This window comes from Myxine glutinosa, chromosome 1 (assembly GCF_964187855.1).
Source record: "Myxine glutinosa chromosome 1, kmMyxGlut1.1, whole genome shotgun sequence".
Classification (NCBI taxonomy): Eukaryota; Metazoa; Chordata; class Myxini; order Myxiniformes; family Myxinidae; genus Myxine; species Myxine glutinosa.
This window is the reverse complement of record NC_136261.1, coordinates 279,114,603-279,128,183: the sequence shown is the minus strand read 5'-3', so window position 1 is coordinate 279,128,183 and position 13,581 is coordinate 279,114,603. Positions and strand designations below refer to the sequence as shown.

Genomic DNA, 13,581 nt, shown 5'->3' with positions numbered 1-13,581 from the left:
TCAATAAGTTAGGCCTACATATTACACACTAAAAAAGCGTACCCCTGACCCCGGGAACCTGTACAAAACATGCATGAAAATTGCCCAGATAGTGATCATAGGAAGTCTCAAAACTGTATGTATAATATATTGTATATATATAATGTATAATGTGTATTTATGTATATTTATTATTTAATGTATATTTACTATATATTTATTTTTAATATTATATTTAATGTATATATATAATTATGTATTTATTTTGTGTATATACAGCCCAAAAAATGGGAATTCCTATTTTTGCATGGGGGAAAATTCATCACTGATGTGGCACCCCTAAATATTATTGGATTCCATTCAGATTTGGTGTGGTTTCCTTTGACACCAAAAGGAACAAAAATAGACCATGTCCCGGAGAAAATCTGCATTTTGATTTTTTGAAGCCCACCCTATTAGTCAAGTCTCCCTCGAGTGAGACCAACCCCTCATAAATAAATGGGTGGTAACTCTTCTGTGGGCGATTTCTTACGCTTGCCATCGCATTCGGAGTTGTAATAGTCGGACTCCGCTCTGGGTTTTCCCTTTTCATGAGGTAACAACTGGACATCAAGTGTCCAGGTTTCTTGCAAAAAGCGCAAGTAGGCCCGGAGGAAAAACTCGTGGTCTGCCTCGGGCCCCCCGGAAAATAAGTTTGTCTTGGGCCCGTCGCCCTCTGATTTCGAACACTTCGGGTATCAGCGTTGTCCCCATAATCATCTCGAGGCCGCCGCCCTGTATTGTCGTTCTCCGCACCTGCTGTTCAACAACTCCCCTGTGGAAATCTAGGCGAGGAGTTAGGTTCGTGGACCCCTATCCGGTGTGTTAAGGCATAATCATCTGCCATGGTGGCTGCGTCCCACAACTTCGGTACTTTCTTTTCCTGCAGGTACACTTTGATGTCCTCGTGGACACACTGTTGAAATTCCTCCACCAGGATCAAGTCACGCAATGCTTCGAAGTCGTTCCCGACTCCTTTTGACTCACACCACCGATCAAACATGTTTTCTTTCACTCTGGCAAACTCCACATGGGTCTCACTCTCCCTCTTCCTGGCATTCCTGAATTTTTGCCGGTAAGCTTCAGGAACCAACTCATACGCTTTGAGAATGTGCTTCTTCAATACCTCATAATCTGCACATTGGTCCATTGGTAGCGCCGAATAAATCTCTTGAGCTTTACCCACCAGCACACTTTGCACTAGTATGGTCCAGGCCTCCTCCGGCCAGTTTAACTGTCGAGCCACTTTCTCAAAGTGTGGAAAAAATTTAGCGACTTCCCTTTCACTGAAGGGTGGAACCAGCCTCACATGTCTGCCCACATCCCAGGTGTTCTGGCTAGGTGTCAGCCCAGTCAGCAAGGGTGGTACCTCTCCCCGTTCTCTCATTAACTCCAGCTCCTTGAATTTAATTTCTTGCTGAAGCGCCATGTCACGTTCCTTTAATTCCCTTTCGGCTTTTCTCTCCTCTGCTTCGAGTTCCCTTGCAGCTCTCCTCTCCTCTGCTTTTCGCCCTTCTAACCTTTCCTGGAGTTCTCGTTCCACTCTCCTTTCCTCTGCTTGTTTCTCTTCTCTCCTCTCTTCTGCTTTCCTTTCCTCTTCTGATCTTTCCTTTTCTGCTTTCCTTTCTTCTTCTGCTCTTTCCTTTTCTGCTTTCCTTTCCTCTGTTTTCATCCTTTCTAACCTTTCCTGGAGTTCTCGTTCCACTCTCCTTTCTTCTGCTTGCTTCTCTTCTCTCCTCTCTTCTGCTTTCCTTTCCTCTTCTGATCTTTCCTTTTCTGCTTTCCTTTCTTCTTCTGCTCTTTCATTTTCTGCTTTCCTTTCTTCTTCTGCTCTTTCCTTTTCTGCTTTCCTTTCTTCTTCTGCTCTTTCCTTTTCTGCTTTCCTTTCTTCTTCTTTGATCCGTTCCTGGCTCCGTAATTGCAACTCCAGTTTCCGGAGCTCAACGTCTTCTGGTTCTTCGGGTAGCCACTCCCAGGCTAACTCGTCCCATGTTCCTAATCCCACCATAGATTGTATCACCGCGGTCTGCAACTCTGCCTTCCTCAAATTAGTTCGGACCTCCAAGTTAAAATGTTTGGCCAATTTCAAGAGGTCCGCTTTTAGTAACGCTCGGAACTGTGCCTCACTAGGTGTTACCGCAAAGTTCTGTGCAACAAACGCCATGGTGACTATCGTTAACACCTGTTAACCTTCACCCAAGACTTTACCACAATTTCTCAAAATTTTTCCAATTAATAATTAATTACTAAATTTTAATTACTAAAAATTATTATTTTATTATGTTATACAATTTTAGATCCCGGAATTCAATTGGACGAGCCCCCAATTCTGTTACGTGGTCCTCCCGGTAACTACCTGGTCTGGGTGACCCCCGGACCGTGGGAAGACCCCGCCAGAAAGATATATGATTTATACGCTTTCGTAATGCAATCAATATGAAAGACACAAACAATTCAGGTCAATAAGCAACCCCACACCAAGGATCCGGATTAATTAATAATATATTCTCAATCCATCAACAACAATCAACAATCAATCCACAATATTACGAAGATGGCCATCTCATATATTTCCCCCCTTTCCCCACTCATGACCCCTCAATAGTCACTGTCCCTCACAATGTCTCTGGGCCCCTCCAGACCAAGGTGAAGGTCGACTTCTCCGCACACGGGCGGTTGAACGGACCCCTGGCTGACGTGCTCCAAACGTGCACGTCACGTACCGGGAACAGCTGTTGTAGCGCACACCTCCTTGCAAAGCAAAGCGGGCAAAGCAAAGTGCGGCTCACAAAGCGCGCGAGGCCCAAGGTGCGACCCGTACACGCCCTCGGAGGCGTCGAGGCGAACAGTGCCGGACGCTTGGTTCCTTCCAGGAAGCCACGGCAACCTGACACGTAACAGGCAATCACCCCGCGCAGGTAACTCCTCTCGCCAGACGGGCTTTTCAAACTCAGCGTTCCCAACGCTATAATCAATATCGACACCGCTCGCGTCAGAGCTGGGCGAGGAAGAAGAAGATGGCCGCTTCTCCAGGACCTCGTGTCTTTTTTTCTTCTTCCGGTTCACCATCCCGTTTCCGGTCTCCTGTTATCAGGAGCGCCTCTAACCATTTAACCACAACAACCTTTAATAGAATAAACATTAATAAGCCATGACCTGAATAGTAATTCACCTAAATCCGGAATCCGTAACAACAGCATTTCGGTTTTGTTTGAATTAATCTCCTCCAGGATCGGAGCTGCAGTCGGTGCGCTTTAGGTAAGCACTTCGCTGCCTCTTCTTCTTCACTTCTTTCTCCCGTGCTTTTATAGTCGTATCCAAGTTGGTCGTCGCCTCAATTAAATCCGTTTGGTCATTCGCAAGCTCTGGTATTAACCGGAGGGTATTCGCACGACAATATATATATTGATATATAGGAACAGTGAAATAAAAATTGTTATTATTGCTATATACTCAAGAAATTTGGATTTGAGATCAAAAGATGATTACGAGGCAAGAATATAAAAGGTCAGCATTTATTTATCGGCATTTCTATGCATATATTATGTTTTACCATGGTTGAACAACAGCACTTTTAATGTTCAGTGTCCCCATTTTAGGTTAGCATAAGTATTGAAACAAATGGAATTCAATGGAATAATAAAATAAGAATATAAAATAATAAAATAATAAATAAAATAATAAATAAGAAAACATTCAATGGAATACTGCTCTCCCCTCTGGGCTGGTGCTCCTGCCTCACACCTAGCTCGTCTTCACGCTGTTGAAACCAAAGCATTCAGAATCATTGGAATCTTCCGCGATGAAGCTAACTCCAAGTGCCTCTCACTCACTCACCGCAGGCAGGTTGGTGGTCTTTCCGTCTTCTACCGACTCCTCTCTGGCCTTGCCCCCCCAGCTCTCTCTGGGCTCTGTCCCGCAAATATTCCTACAGGTCGCACAAGATCTGCCTGCAACCCTCTTATGGTTAAACTGCCAAAATCAAGACTCTCTGCTCACCTTCACTCCTTCATTCCTCTTTTCTCCCACCTCTGGAACAAACTCCCTCACTCTCTTCAATCCCACTCCACCCTCCAGGTCTTTAAAACAGCTGTTCACCACCATCTCTTATCTTCCGCCATCCAAAACCTTGATCTTTTCTATCCCTGCTAATTTCACCCCAATTCCACTTTTTTGAAATACCAACTTCTGTCCTGGAAGTCCTTGGTGTCCTTGTGTTTTATACTTCTCCCACACCCCCCCACCCCCCTTCCCACGCCTCCTCCCCCCAAGCCCTCTCCCTCCCACACATCTCCCTGCTCTTAAATGTTGTGTGCTCTCAAGTGTTTGTGTGCTTCCCCTTCTCTTGTCTTCCGCTCCCTCTTTTTATATATTTTGTTTGTCTGGTTGATTTGTTTGTGAAGTAAATGTCAGCTCTTTCACGAGCCTCGATTCAGTATACAAAAAAAAAAAAAAAAAAAAAAAAAGACTGACAGGTGTTTCTTGTTGCTCAGGTGTTTCTTGTTGCATTGATTTGTTCACACATAAAAGAGCTGTGAATGTCTAGTCTTGGTTTTAGCCTTTGCTTTTGCCTTGGGAGTCTGCCTTTGGAGGCAGTAGGCATAAACCAACATTGTCTGCTTAAGTACAAAAAATGCCTCCAAACCCATTGAGCGGTGCTTCACCGTTGTTGCAAGCAAGAGCATTAACCCAAAATACACTGTCAATGCAACCAAGGAGTTAATCAGGGAAAAAGGTGGAAGGTTTTAGACTTGCCAAGTCAGTCAATCCCCAGATTTAAATCCAATGGAACATCCATTTAACTTGCTGAAGAGGAGACTAAAGTCAGAACCCCCCCAAAACAAACAACAACTGAAAATGGCTGAAGTAAAAGCTTGGCAAAGCATCTCAAAGGGAGATACCAAGAATTTGGTAACATCATTGGGCCACAGGCTCAATGCAGTTATTACATGCAAGGGATATATGTAACCAAATACTATCTATTATACCACTTTAATTTACTTTACGTTCATCTGCTCCAATACTTATGCTTACCTAAAACGGGGAACTGAACATAAAAAGCTCAGTTCTACAATGTACAAAAGGTTATACAATGGTAAAAACACCAAAGAAAGTGTAAAAACATATATACCTGTACCTAGAAATACCAAGAAATAAAAGCCGAACTTCTGTACTCTTGTCTCAGTCATCTTTTGATGGAAAATCCAAATTTCTTGAGTATATAGCAATGACAACCAATTTGACTTCACTGTTCCAATACTTATGGAGGGCACTGTATATACAGTGTATATGGATATACAGTGCATTCAGAAAGTATTCAGACCCCTTCACTTTTTTCACATTTTGTTATGTTGCAGCCTTATGCTGAAATCGTTTAAATTCATTTTTTCCCTCATCAATGTACACTCAATACCCCATAATGACAAAGAGAAAACAGGCTTTTAGAAATTTTTGCAAGTTTATTAAAAAGAAAAAACTGAAATATCACATTTACATAAGTATTCAGACACTTTGCTATGACACTTGAAATTTAGCTCAGGTGCCTCCCATTTCTGTTGATCATCTTTGAGATGTTTCTACACCTTGATTGGAGTCCACCTGTGGTAAATTCAATTGATTGGACATGATTTGGAAAGGCACACACCTGTCTATATAAGGTCTCACAGCTGACAATGCATATCAGAGCAAAAACCAAGCCAAGAGGTCAAAGGAACTGCCTGCAGAGCTCAGAGACAGGATTGTGTCGAAGCACAGATCTGGGGAAGCCTACAAAAAAGATTCTGCTGCATTGAAGGTTCCCAAGAGCACAGTGGCCTCCATAATTCTTAAATGGAAGAAGTTTGGAACAACCAGGACTCTTCCGAGAGCTGGCCGCCCGGCCAAACTGAGCAATCGGGGGAGAAGGGCCTTGGTAAGAGAGGTGACCAAGAACCCGATGGTCACTCTGGCTGAGCTCCAGAGATCCTGTGTGGAGATGGGAGAAACTTCCAGAAGGACAACCATCTCTGCAACACTCCACCGATCTGGGCTTTATGGCAGAGTGGCCAGACGGAAGCCTCTCCTCAGTGAAAGGCACATGAAAGCCCGCTTGGAGTTTGCAAAAAAGCACCTAAAGGACTCTCAGACTGTGAGAAACAAGATTCTGTGAGTTCTTCCCAACAGATGCATGTTCTTCCCAACACTGTTGCAGAAGTTCCCACAAATGTGTTGCACTTGTAGGTTTCTTTGCTTTCACCCTTCTGTCCAGTTCATCCCAAACCAGCTCAATGGGATTTAAGTCTGGAGACTGTGCTGGCCATTCCATGATTTGAAGCCTACCATCTTGTTCTTTTCCTCGAAGGTAGTTTTGACATAGCCTGGAGGTGTGTTTAGGGTCATTATCTTGCTGTAGGATGAACCCCTGACCAACTAGGCGTATACCAGAGGGTAATGCATGGCGCTGCAAAATGCTGTGGTAGCCCTTTTGGTTCAGGGTGCCAGTCACTCTGTGTAAGTCGCCGACTCTGGATCCAGCAAAAGAGCCCCAGACCATCATGCTTCCTCCTCCATGTTTGACAGTTGGTGTGACACACTGAGGAACCATCCTTTCACCTACTCAACGGCATACAAAAACCCTGTGTGATGAACCAAATATTTCAAATTTTGATTCATCGGTCCATAAGACCTTCTTACAATCTTCAGTAGTCCACTGGCGGTGCTTCATGGCCCAGGCAAGCCTCTTTTTCTTATTTTGCCATCTTAGCAATGGCTTTCTTACTGCCACTCGACCTGTCAAACCTGCAGCTCGAAGTCTTCTCTTCACAGTTGAAACTGAGACTTGCTTACTTCGACCAGTGTTAAGCTGTGCTTGAAGCTGTTGTCCTGTGAGCCGCCTATCACGCAAGCTGTTGACTCTCAGAAACTTGTCTTCTGATTCTGTTGTGGCTTTTGGTCTGCCAGACCTCTTCCTGTCAGAGTTTCCTCCAGTTTCCAAGTGCATTTTGATGGTGTAGGAAACTGTACTCACTGACACCTTGGCTTTCTTTGCAATTTCTCTAAAGGAAAGACCTACACTTTTAAGGGTTATAATGGTCTGTCTGTCTTCCTTTGTTAATTGCCTTTTTCTCGCCATTATGATAGCAATATACTACTTCCTGCAGTGCAATATTGTCCAAATAATGCTTCAGAGGGTGTAATAACAGTCTGTTCCAATACTGCTTTTATACAGACAGGGGGTTTGTAATCAAGTAATCAGCAGAGGTTGGGACACCTGTAGGAATTGTTTGCATCAACTTCCTGAACAATATTTGATTTCCATTGTAGAAAGAATGCCACGAGTGTGTTCGACGGTTATATCTGCAAAAGGTGGCTACTTTGCTGAGTCAAAATTTTAAATTACATTTTGTTAAACAAAATGATTCTATGATTTCTTTTTTCTATCTCGAATTGTTTATTTGTTCTATGCTTAATTTCAGAGTACATCGAGACATTAAACTGCGTAAATTTCAATAAAAACTTGAAAAATAGAGGTGTTCTAAAACTTTTGACCGTTAGTAACTGGATAAATAAACCTCTTAAATCCCTCTCCATGAACCACAACTTCTGTATGACGAAGATAGTCCCAGAACAAGCTTCACAAGTCATGGAATATTGTTGGGAGAATAACCTCAATTTTTTCCCCAGCATATATTTGATCAGAAAGAACAAAACTAGATATATCAACAACAACTTTGATTCCATGCTAGGGCCCAATTCCAAAACCTACCTGTTCTCCAGCGCCTTGCATGACTTCCTGGGAAATGGCAAAGAGTTCACTGTCAATGGAAACTCTGGTTTCTCCACCCGAAGCAACTACCACTCTCAAAACCCTAAAGTTTGTTCCACCAAGATCCAATGCTAGAAACTCCCCGTTTTCTGGCGGACAAGGGAAAATATAAAAGTAGGGAGGCAAAGGAATTAATACAGTGAGAAATGTAGACATCAACACCAACACATTATATTCTTGAGCTTGTTCCTGATGGTGTGGTATTGCTTGGGAGGACTTTATTCCCCCTGTACTTCAATATCAGACCATAGATGTAATACCAGACCATAAATCTACAGACACAGCCCAATAAATAATGATCTGAAAGGTTAATTCAGAAAATTGACAGCAGAGGGTGCAAGCCTAATCAGTTGCATAGACACTAATACTTATCTCCACACTTTTTGAAAAAATATGGGCAATACACTTGGGCGCTCAACTTGTGGAATACACAGTGTACTGCACCAACTAAAGGTATTTGTAAACAGTATCACGGTCATTTAAAGCAATTTCAATGGTTGCTAGGAGACAGGGCAGCATGTAGAATCATACTAACGTAATCATAAGACTTTAAACAAACAAAAAAATATATTATTTTGGGGGAGGGGGAGGGCAATTCCCCATAGACTGCCACAGACCCCAATTTTCTAATGCCATGGACAAACTATGGCAGCCATTGTTTGTCCCATTAAAAGAAAATAACCCTTAAAAAGCAGAAGAGTTGGCTCACACCAAGTTTTCGCAGGGTAGGTATTCTAGGAACTGCACGGGGTAAGTATTCTATGATTACTGTCTGGTTTGATGCCATGAACAAACTTTAGTTGCAACTTACCAAATATAATTTTAGCCAGGTTTGGTCACAATTTTATCAGCAGTTTTGGAGAAGTTGCAAGTGTTTATTGACTGACGGACGGACTGATGGACCAATGACGTGCCATCCCATAAGCTCTCCGGAACTACATTCCAGGTGAGCTAAAAAACCAAAGTCCCCCAAGGCAGTGTTCTGGGCCCTGTGCTTTTTCTGGTCTTCATCAATGACCTCTCTGACTCTCTGGAAAATCCTCTCTATCTCTTTGCTGATGACTCCACTCTGCCGCTCCATACCTCATCCCTCAGATCGGCAGTCTGCAGCCTCCTCACTCTCTGCAGACCTGGACAAAATCACAGACTGGTCAAAAAAGTAGAACATGTCTTTCAATCCTGCAAATCTCACATTCTTACTATGTCTCTCCGAAAAGACTGTCTGGACAACCCTCCCATCTACTTTCTCAACAATCCTCTCCAAGAAGTTCTGTCACTCAAGCTCTTGGGTCTCACTATCTGCCATGATCTTTCCTGGGAAAACCACATTTCCAATCTGGCCTCCAAAGCCAGTTGCCGACTGGGCATCCTCTGCCGTGCGAAGTCCTTCCTTGGCACACCTGAGCTCCTCACCACATACAAGGCTTTCATCCGCAGCTCAATGGAATACTGTTCTCCCCTATGGGCTGGTGCTCCTGCCTCACACCTAGCTCGGCTTCACGCTGTTGAAACCAAAGCTTTCAGAATCATTGTAATCTCCCGCGATGAAGCTAACTCTGAGGGCCTTTCACTCACTCACCGCAGGCAGGTTGGTGGTCTGTCTGTCTTCTACCAACTCCTCTCTGGCCTAGCCCCCCAGCCCTGGATGTGCTCTGTCCCCCAAATACTCATACAGGTCGCACAAGATCTGCCTGCAACCCTCTTCTGGTGAAATTGCCAAAATCAAGACTCTATGCTCACCTTCACTCTTTCATTCCTCTTTTCTCCCGCCACTGGAACAAACTCCCTCATTCTCTTCAATCCCACTCCCCCCTCCAGGTCTTTAACAGAGCTGTTCACCACCATCTCTTATCTTCCCCCATCCAAAACCTTGATCTTTTCTTCCCCCGTTAATTCACTCCAGATCCACTTTCACTGAAACCACTTTTCTTTCTATTCTTTTTTTTCTTTTTCTTGATCCACTTTTTTGAAATACCGACTTCTTTCCTGGAAGACCTAGCTGTGTCCATGTGGTTTTTACCTCTTCCACCCCCACCCCCCTTCCCACCCCTCCTCCCCTCAAGCCCTCTCCCTCCCACAGATCTCCTGCTGTCCCTGCTCTCAAATGTTGTACTTGTGTGCTTCCCCCTCTTGTTTCCCACTCCCTTTATTATGTCTTATGTGTCCGTCTATTTTTTTGTCATTAATGTTAGGTCTTACACAAGCCTCGATCTTGTATACAAAAAAAAAAAAAAAAAAAAAAAATGGGGATGGGGGAGAGATATTGTAATCGGCTCCTCTGTCTGTCTGTAATGCTATCTCCTTATAAACGGTTGTGCAGAAGTTCATCAATCTTGGTAGTTATGATTACCACATGGCTAGGTGTGAGGGCAATATCATTTTGGCCCCATCCCTTGGGGCAGGGTCAAAAGGCCAAATACAAAAATTGCAATTATGCTCACATTTTTAAACATGTTTTGATGAAACTTTGTATGTGCAATCAACATTGGGGGACGCATGAAATATGTAATTTTTTTGGGATTTGACATCTGGATCATTCCCCAGATGCGGGCTGACGGTCACAGGGGTCAAAATATGAAAAAACTATCTCAAAATTTCATATTGGGTCATTCCTAGTGGAACCTTTTTCTTTAAACTTTGTTTAGGTGGAAAGCTTGGGGATTTGTGATGTCGCTCCATCGACTTCGCTCTAGTTTATAATGTCAATGTGTAGCCACACTTTGTAGCATTTAAATAATCCACCTGTGGTTCCATTTGTAAAATCTGTAGCCTATACTTAAAGGCCTCAACTTAAATATTAGGATGAATAGAAGAAGTCCAAAATATTGAATACCATTTCCATCAGGTGTTGACCTCACAAACGTTGGAAGCATCTTGACTGTGGCTGCAGAGGTTTGGCCTTCACACCTGCTGAGACCATTCTCCATGGCAATCGCCAGACGTTTAGCCACATCTGACAGACGTATTGGGGATAGCTTCATTTCATAGAGAACTTTGTCCACCTGGATGTGAGGTCAGGGAAAAAAAACGGTTAGAAGATAAAGGGATTTTAAAACAAAAATGCTCACGGAAAGCAACGCAAGGCTCATGGAAAAGCTGGGATCAGTGGAAAGACAAGAGGGGGCGAAAAAAAAACAAAAAAACAGAGGAGACCACTACATATGCTTTTGTTGACATTTCGGGCGAAGGATTAATGCCTGAAACATCAGCTTCCAATCCTTCCCACGGCGATTAACTTACTTCAATCAACATTCTGTTGATTCCATTTATTATTCTCCAATGCATTATTCTGTAACACCTGCCCAAAAAGGTAACTCCAAAATAAATAAAATAAATAAAACATATTTTAATCCAAAGAATAACTTTAATGTGAAGGTCCTGAACACCCAAGAGGCATTACTAGAAAAGGTATAAATAAAAGTACAAATAATAGAATGCATCAATGGATATGCTGCCACCCATGTTAGATGTCAACCCACTGGTATGTTTGATCTCAATTAAAGGTCACATAAAAAGTTAAAGGTCACATAAAAAGTTAAAGGTCACATGAGAGGGAGAGTGAGAGAGAGAGAGAGAGAGAGAGAGAGAGAGAGAGAGAGAGAGAGAGAGAGAGAGAGAGAGAGAGAGAGAGAGAGAGAGAGAGAGAGAGCGAGAAAAAAGAGAAAAGAGAAGTAGAAAAAGAAAACATCAAATCCTTCTCACTCGAGTTATGATCTGCAAAAGGATTTTCACATGGCACATGACTGAAACCACTTTGTCTCACTTGACCTGTTGAACCCAAAATTGAATCATTTCATCTTTGTATTGCAGTCCATACTTGTGCCAAGTTTGGTTTAAATCCATTCTGTAGTTAACAAGTTGTGATAACAAATATTTTCAATTAAAGGTCACATGACCTTTGACCTGCTGAACCCAAAATCGAATCACTTCATCTTTGTATTACAGTCCGGACTTTTGCCAAATTTAGTTGGAATCCATTTAGTAATTCACAAGTAAGAGAAAATTCTGCTATGAACGCACGGATGGACACACAGCTGGGTATGGACAAGAAGTCACCACTTCCGTCCATAATTTCCGTAGGGGTCGGGGGTTCAAGAACCATGCGCCATTGGCGAATCCGCCGACCAGGCAGGGGCATTGATTGCTTTTAAAAAGTGGGGGAAACGTTTCTGGGAAAATGATTTTGAAGTGGCTATGAAGAAGATGATTTTTTTGTCACTTTCATGAATTTTATATAATCACATAATCGTCAATTTGAGATCTGATCTCAAACTTCAAATTTAATTGACGATATATCAGGAAGTTGGAAGACTTCCTATGTAGGGATGACACACAATTCCGCAAAAAAAAAACAACAACTTTAACCCTTTGTGTGCTGCATCTTTTTTTCAAAATTTGCATTAAAATTTTTTTTTAACGTTATCGGAAAAAAAATTTTTGTCATCGTGTCACAAATCTGCAACAGCAGCACACAAAGGGTTAAACGTTTGGACAGCATCGCTGAACTACAAAATTGGCAAAACAAAAATAGCCTGTTTGTAATTCTGCTGTGTAATTGTGTTAAGCTCAGCACTTTGAAACTAGAAAAAGATTCCATGAAAAGTAGGTGTAACTGCATATTTACACATTGGGCAATGAAGTGCCAAGAGGGGAGGGTGGGACTACGACTGTCAATCGGATATTCACCAAAATCGAATCAATTTGTCCTTGGCAAACACCCAACCTGTTCACCAAGTTTCGTCCGAATCCTTCCACAACCTTTTGAGATCATGTTATATATCGTTTTTTGCCCTACATCTCTCAATGGTGAAGAATCACTTAAAAAAATTATCAGATCCAGATTCAGATCTTCACCAAAATCGAATAATTTCATCTTCGTCACATATCCAACCTCTCCGCCAATTTTCATGTGAATCCATTCACAACGTTTTGAGATATTCTGTTCACAGACAGACAAACAGACTGACAGACAGACAGAGAAACAGACTTAGACTGTTGAAAAAATTCTCCAATGTCAACAAAAAAATTCTCCAACAAAATGTCAACAATGTCAACAAAAACAAAAACTGTTGAAAAAATGTTGAATCCATTCACAACGTTTTGAGATATTCTGTTCACAGACAGACAAACAGACTGACAGACAGACAGAGAAACAGACTTAGACTGTTGAAAAAATTCCAAAATAATAAAGGACCAATGATGCGTGACTCGGTGAGCGAACACCAGACGTTGATGTTTGGCGAGTCTCTTTAATGTTGCCGGACTTGCTGAGGTTTTTCTGTCTCCAAAATGTGGTAATTGCGGTGGTTGACTACCACTGATGTACAAGTTGCCTCATCAGAAAATGTCAACCCGTTAAGAATCCCAGGGGAATTGTGGATTCAACAACAACACCAACAATAACACTAACAAAACTTGATGAATTATGCTTTAATATGCCATTTACAGTTTGCTTCTATCGTAGGTACATCAAAAGTTATAAAAATTCAAAGTTGCACAAGGACTTTACAGACACCCTGAATGCAAAAATGGGATTATTGAAACGGTTCGACCTGGCCAAAAGCCGTGATGATACCATCAGGATGATGACAAACCCAGAAGGGCCTCTAGCAGTGCAAGAATATCAAAGTCAAATGCTGTCACTGAACAAATGAAAAGTGAAGCTACCGACCGGTTTCACCCATATTTGGGCTCGTCAGGGCAACACAATGTGGGTTCCAAATACGTATGATCTGGCCATGATATCTCGGCGGTGTAAC

At 42.4% G+C, this 13,581-nt stretch overlaps 1 protein-coding gene across 1 annotated transcript in view; it reads right to left on the bottom strand.

The window, feature by feature from the left end:
• LOC137437879 (hexokinase-2) overlaps positions 1-13,581 on the bottom strand; it is a 74,541-nt gene that overhangs the window by 40,705 nt on the left and 20,255 nt on the right. The window contains exons 2-3 of the mRNA XM_068132576.2: positions 10,656-10,824; positions 7,763-7,911 (exon numbers count right to left, since the gene is read on the bottom strand). Coding sequence (XP_067988677.1) covers positions 7,763-7,911; positions 10,656-10,824 — 318 coding nt within the window. The remainder of the gene's footprint in view (positions 1-7,762; positions 7,912-10,655; positions 10,825-13,581) is intronic.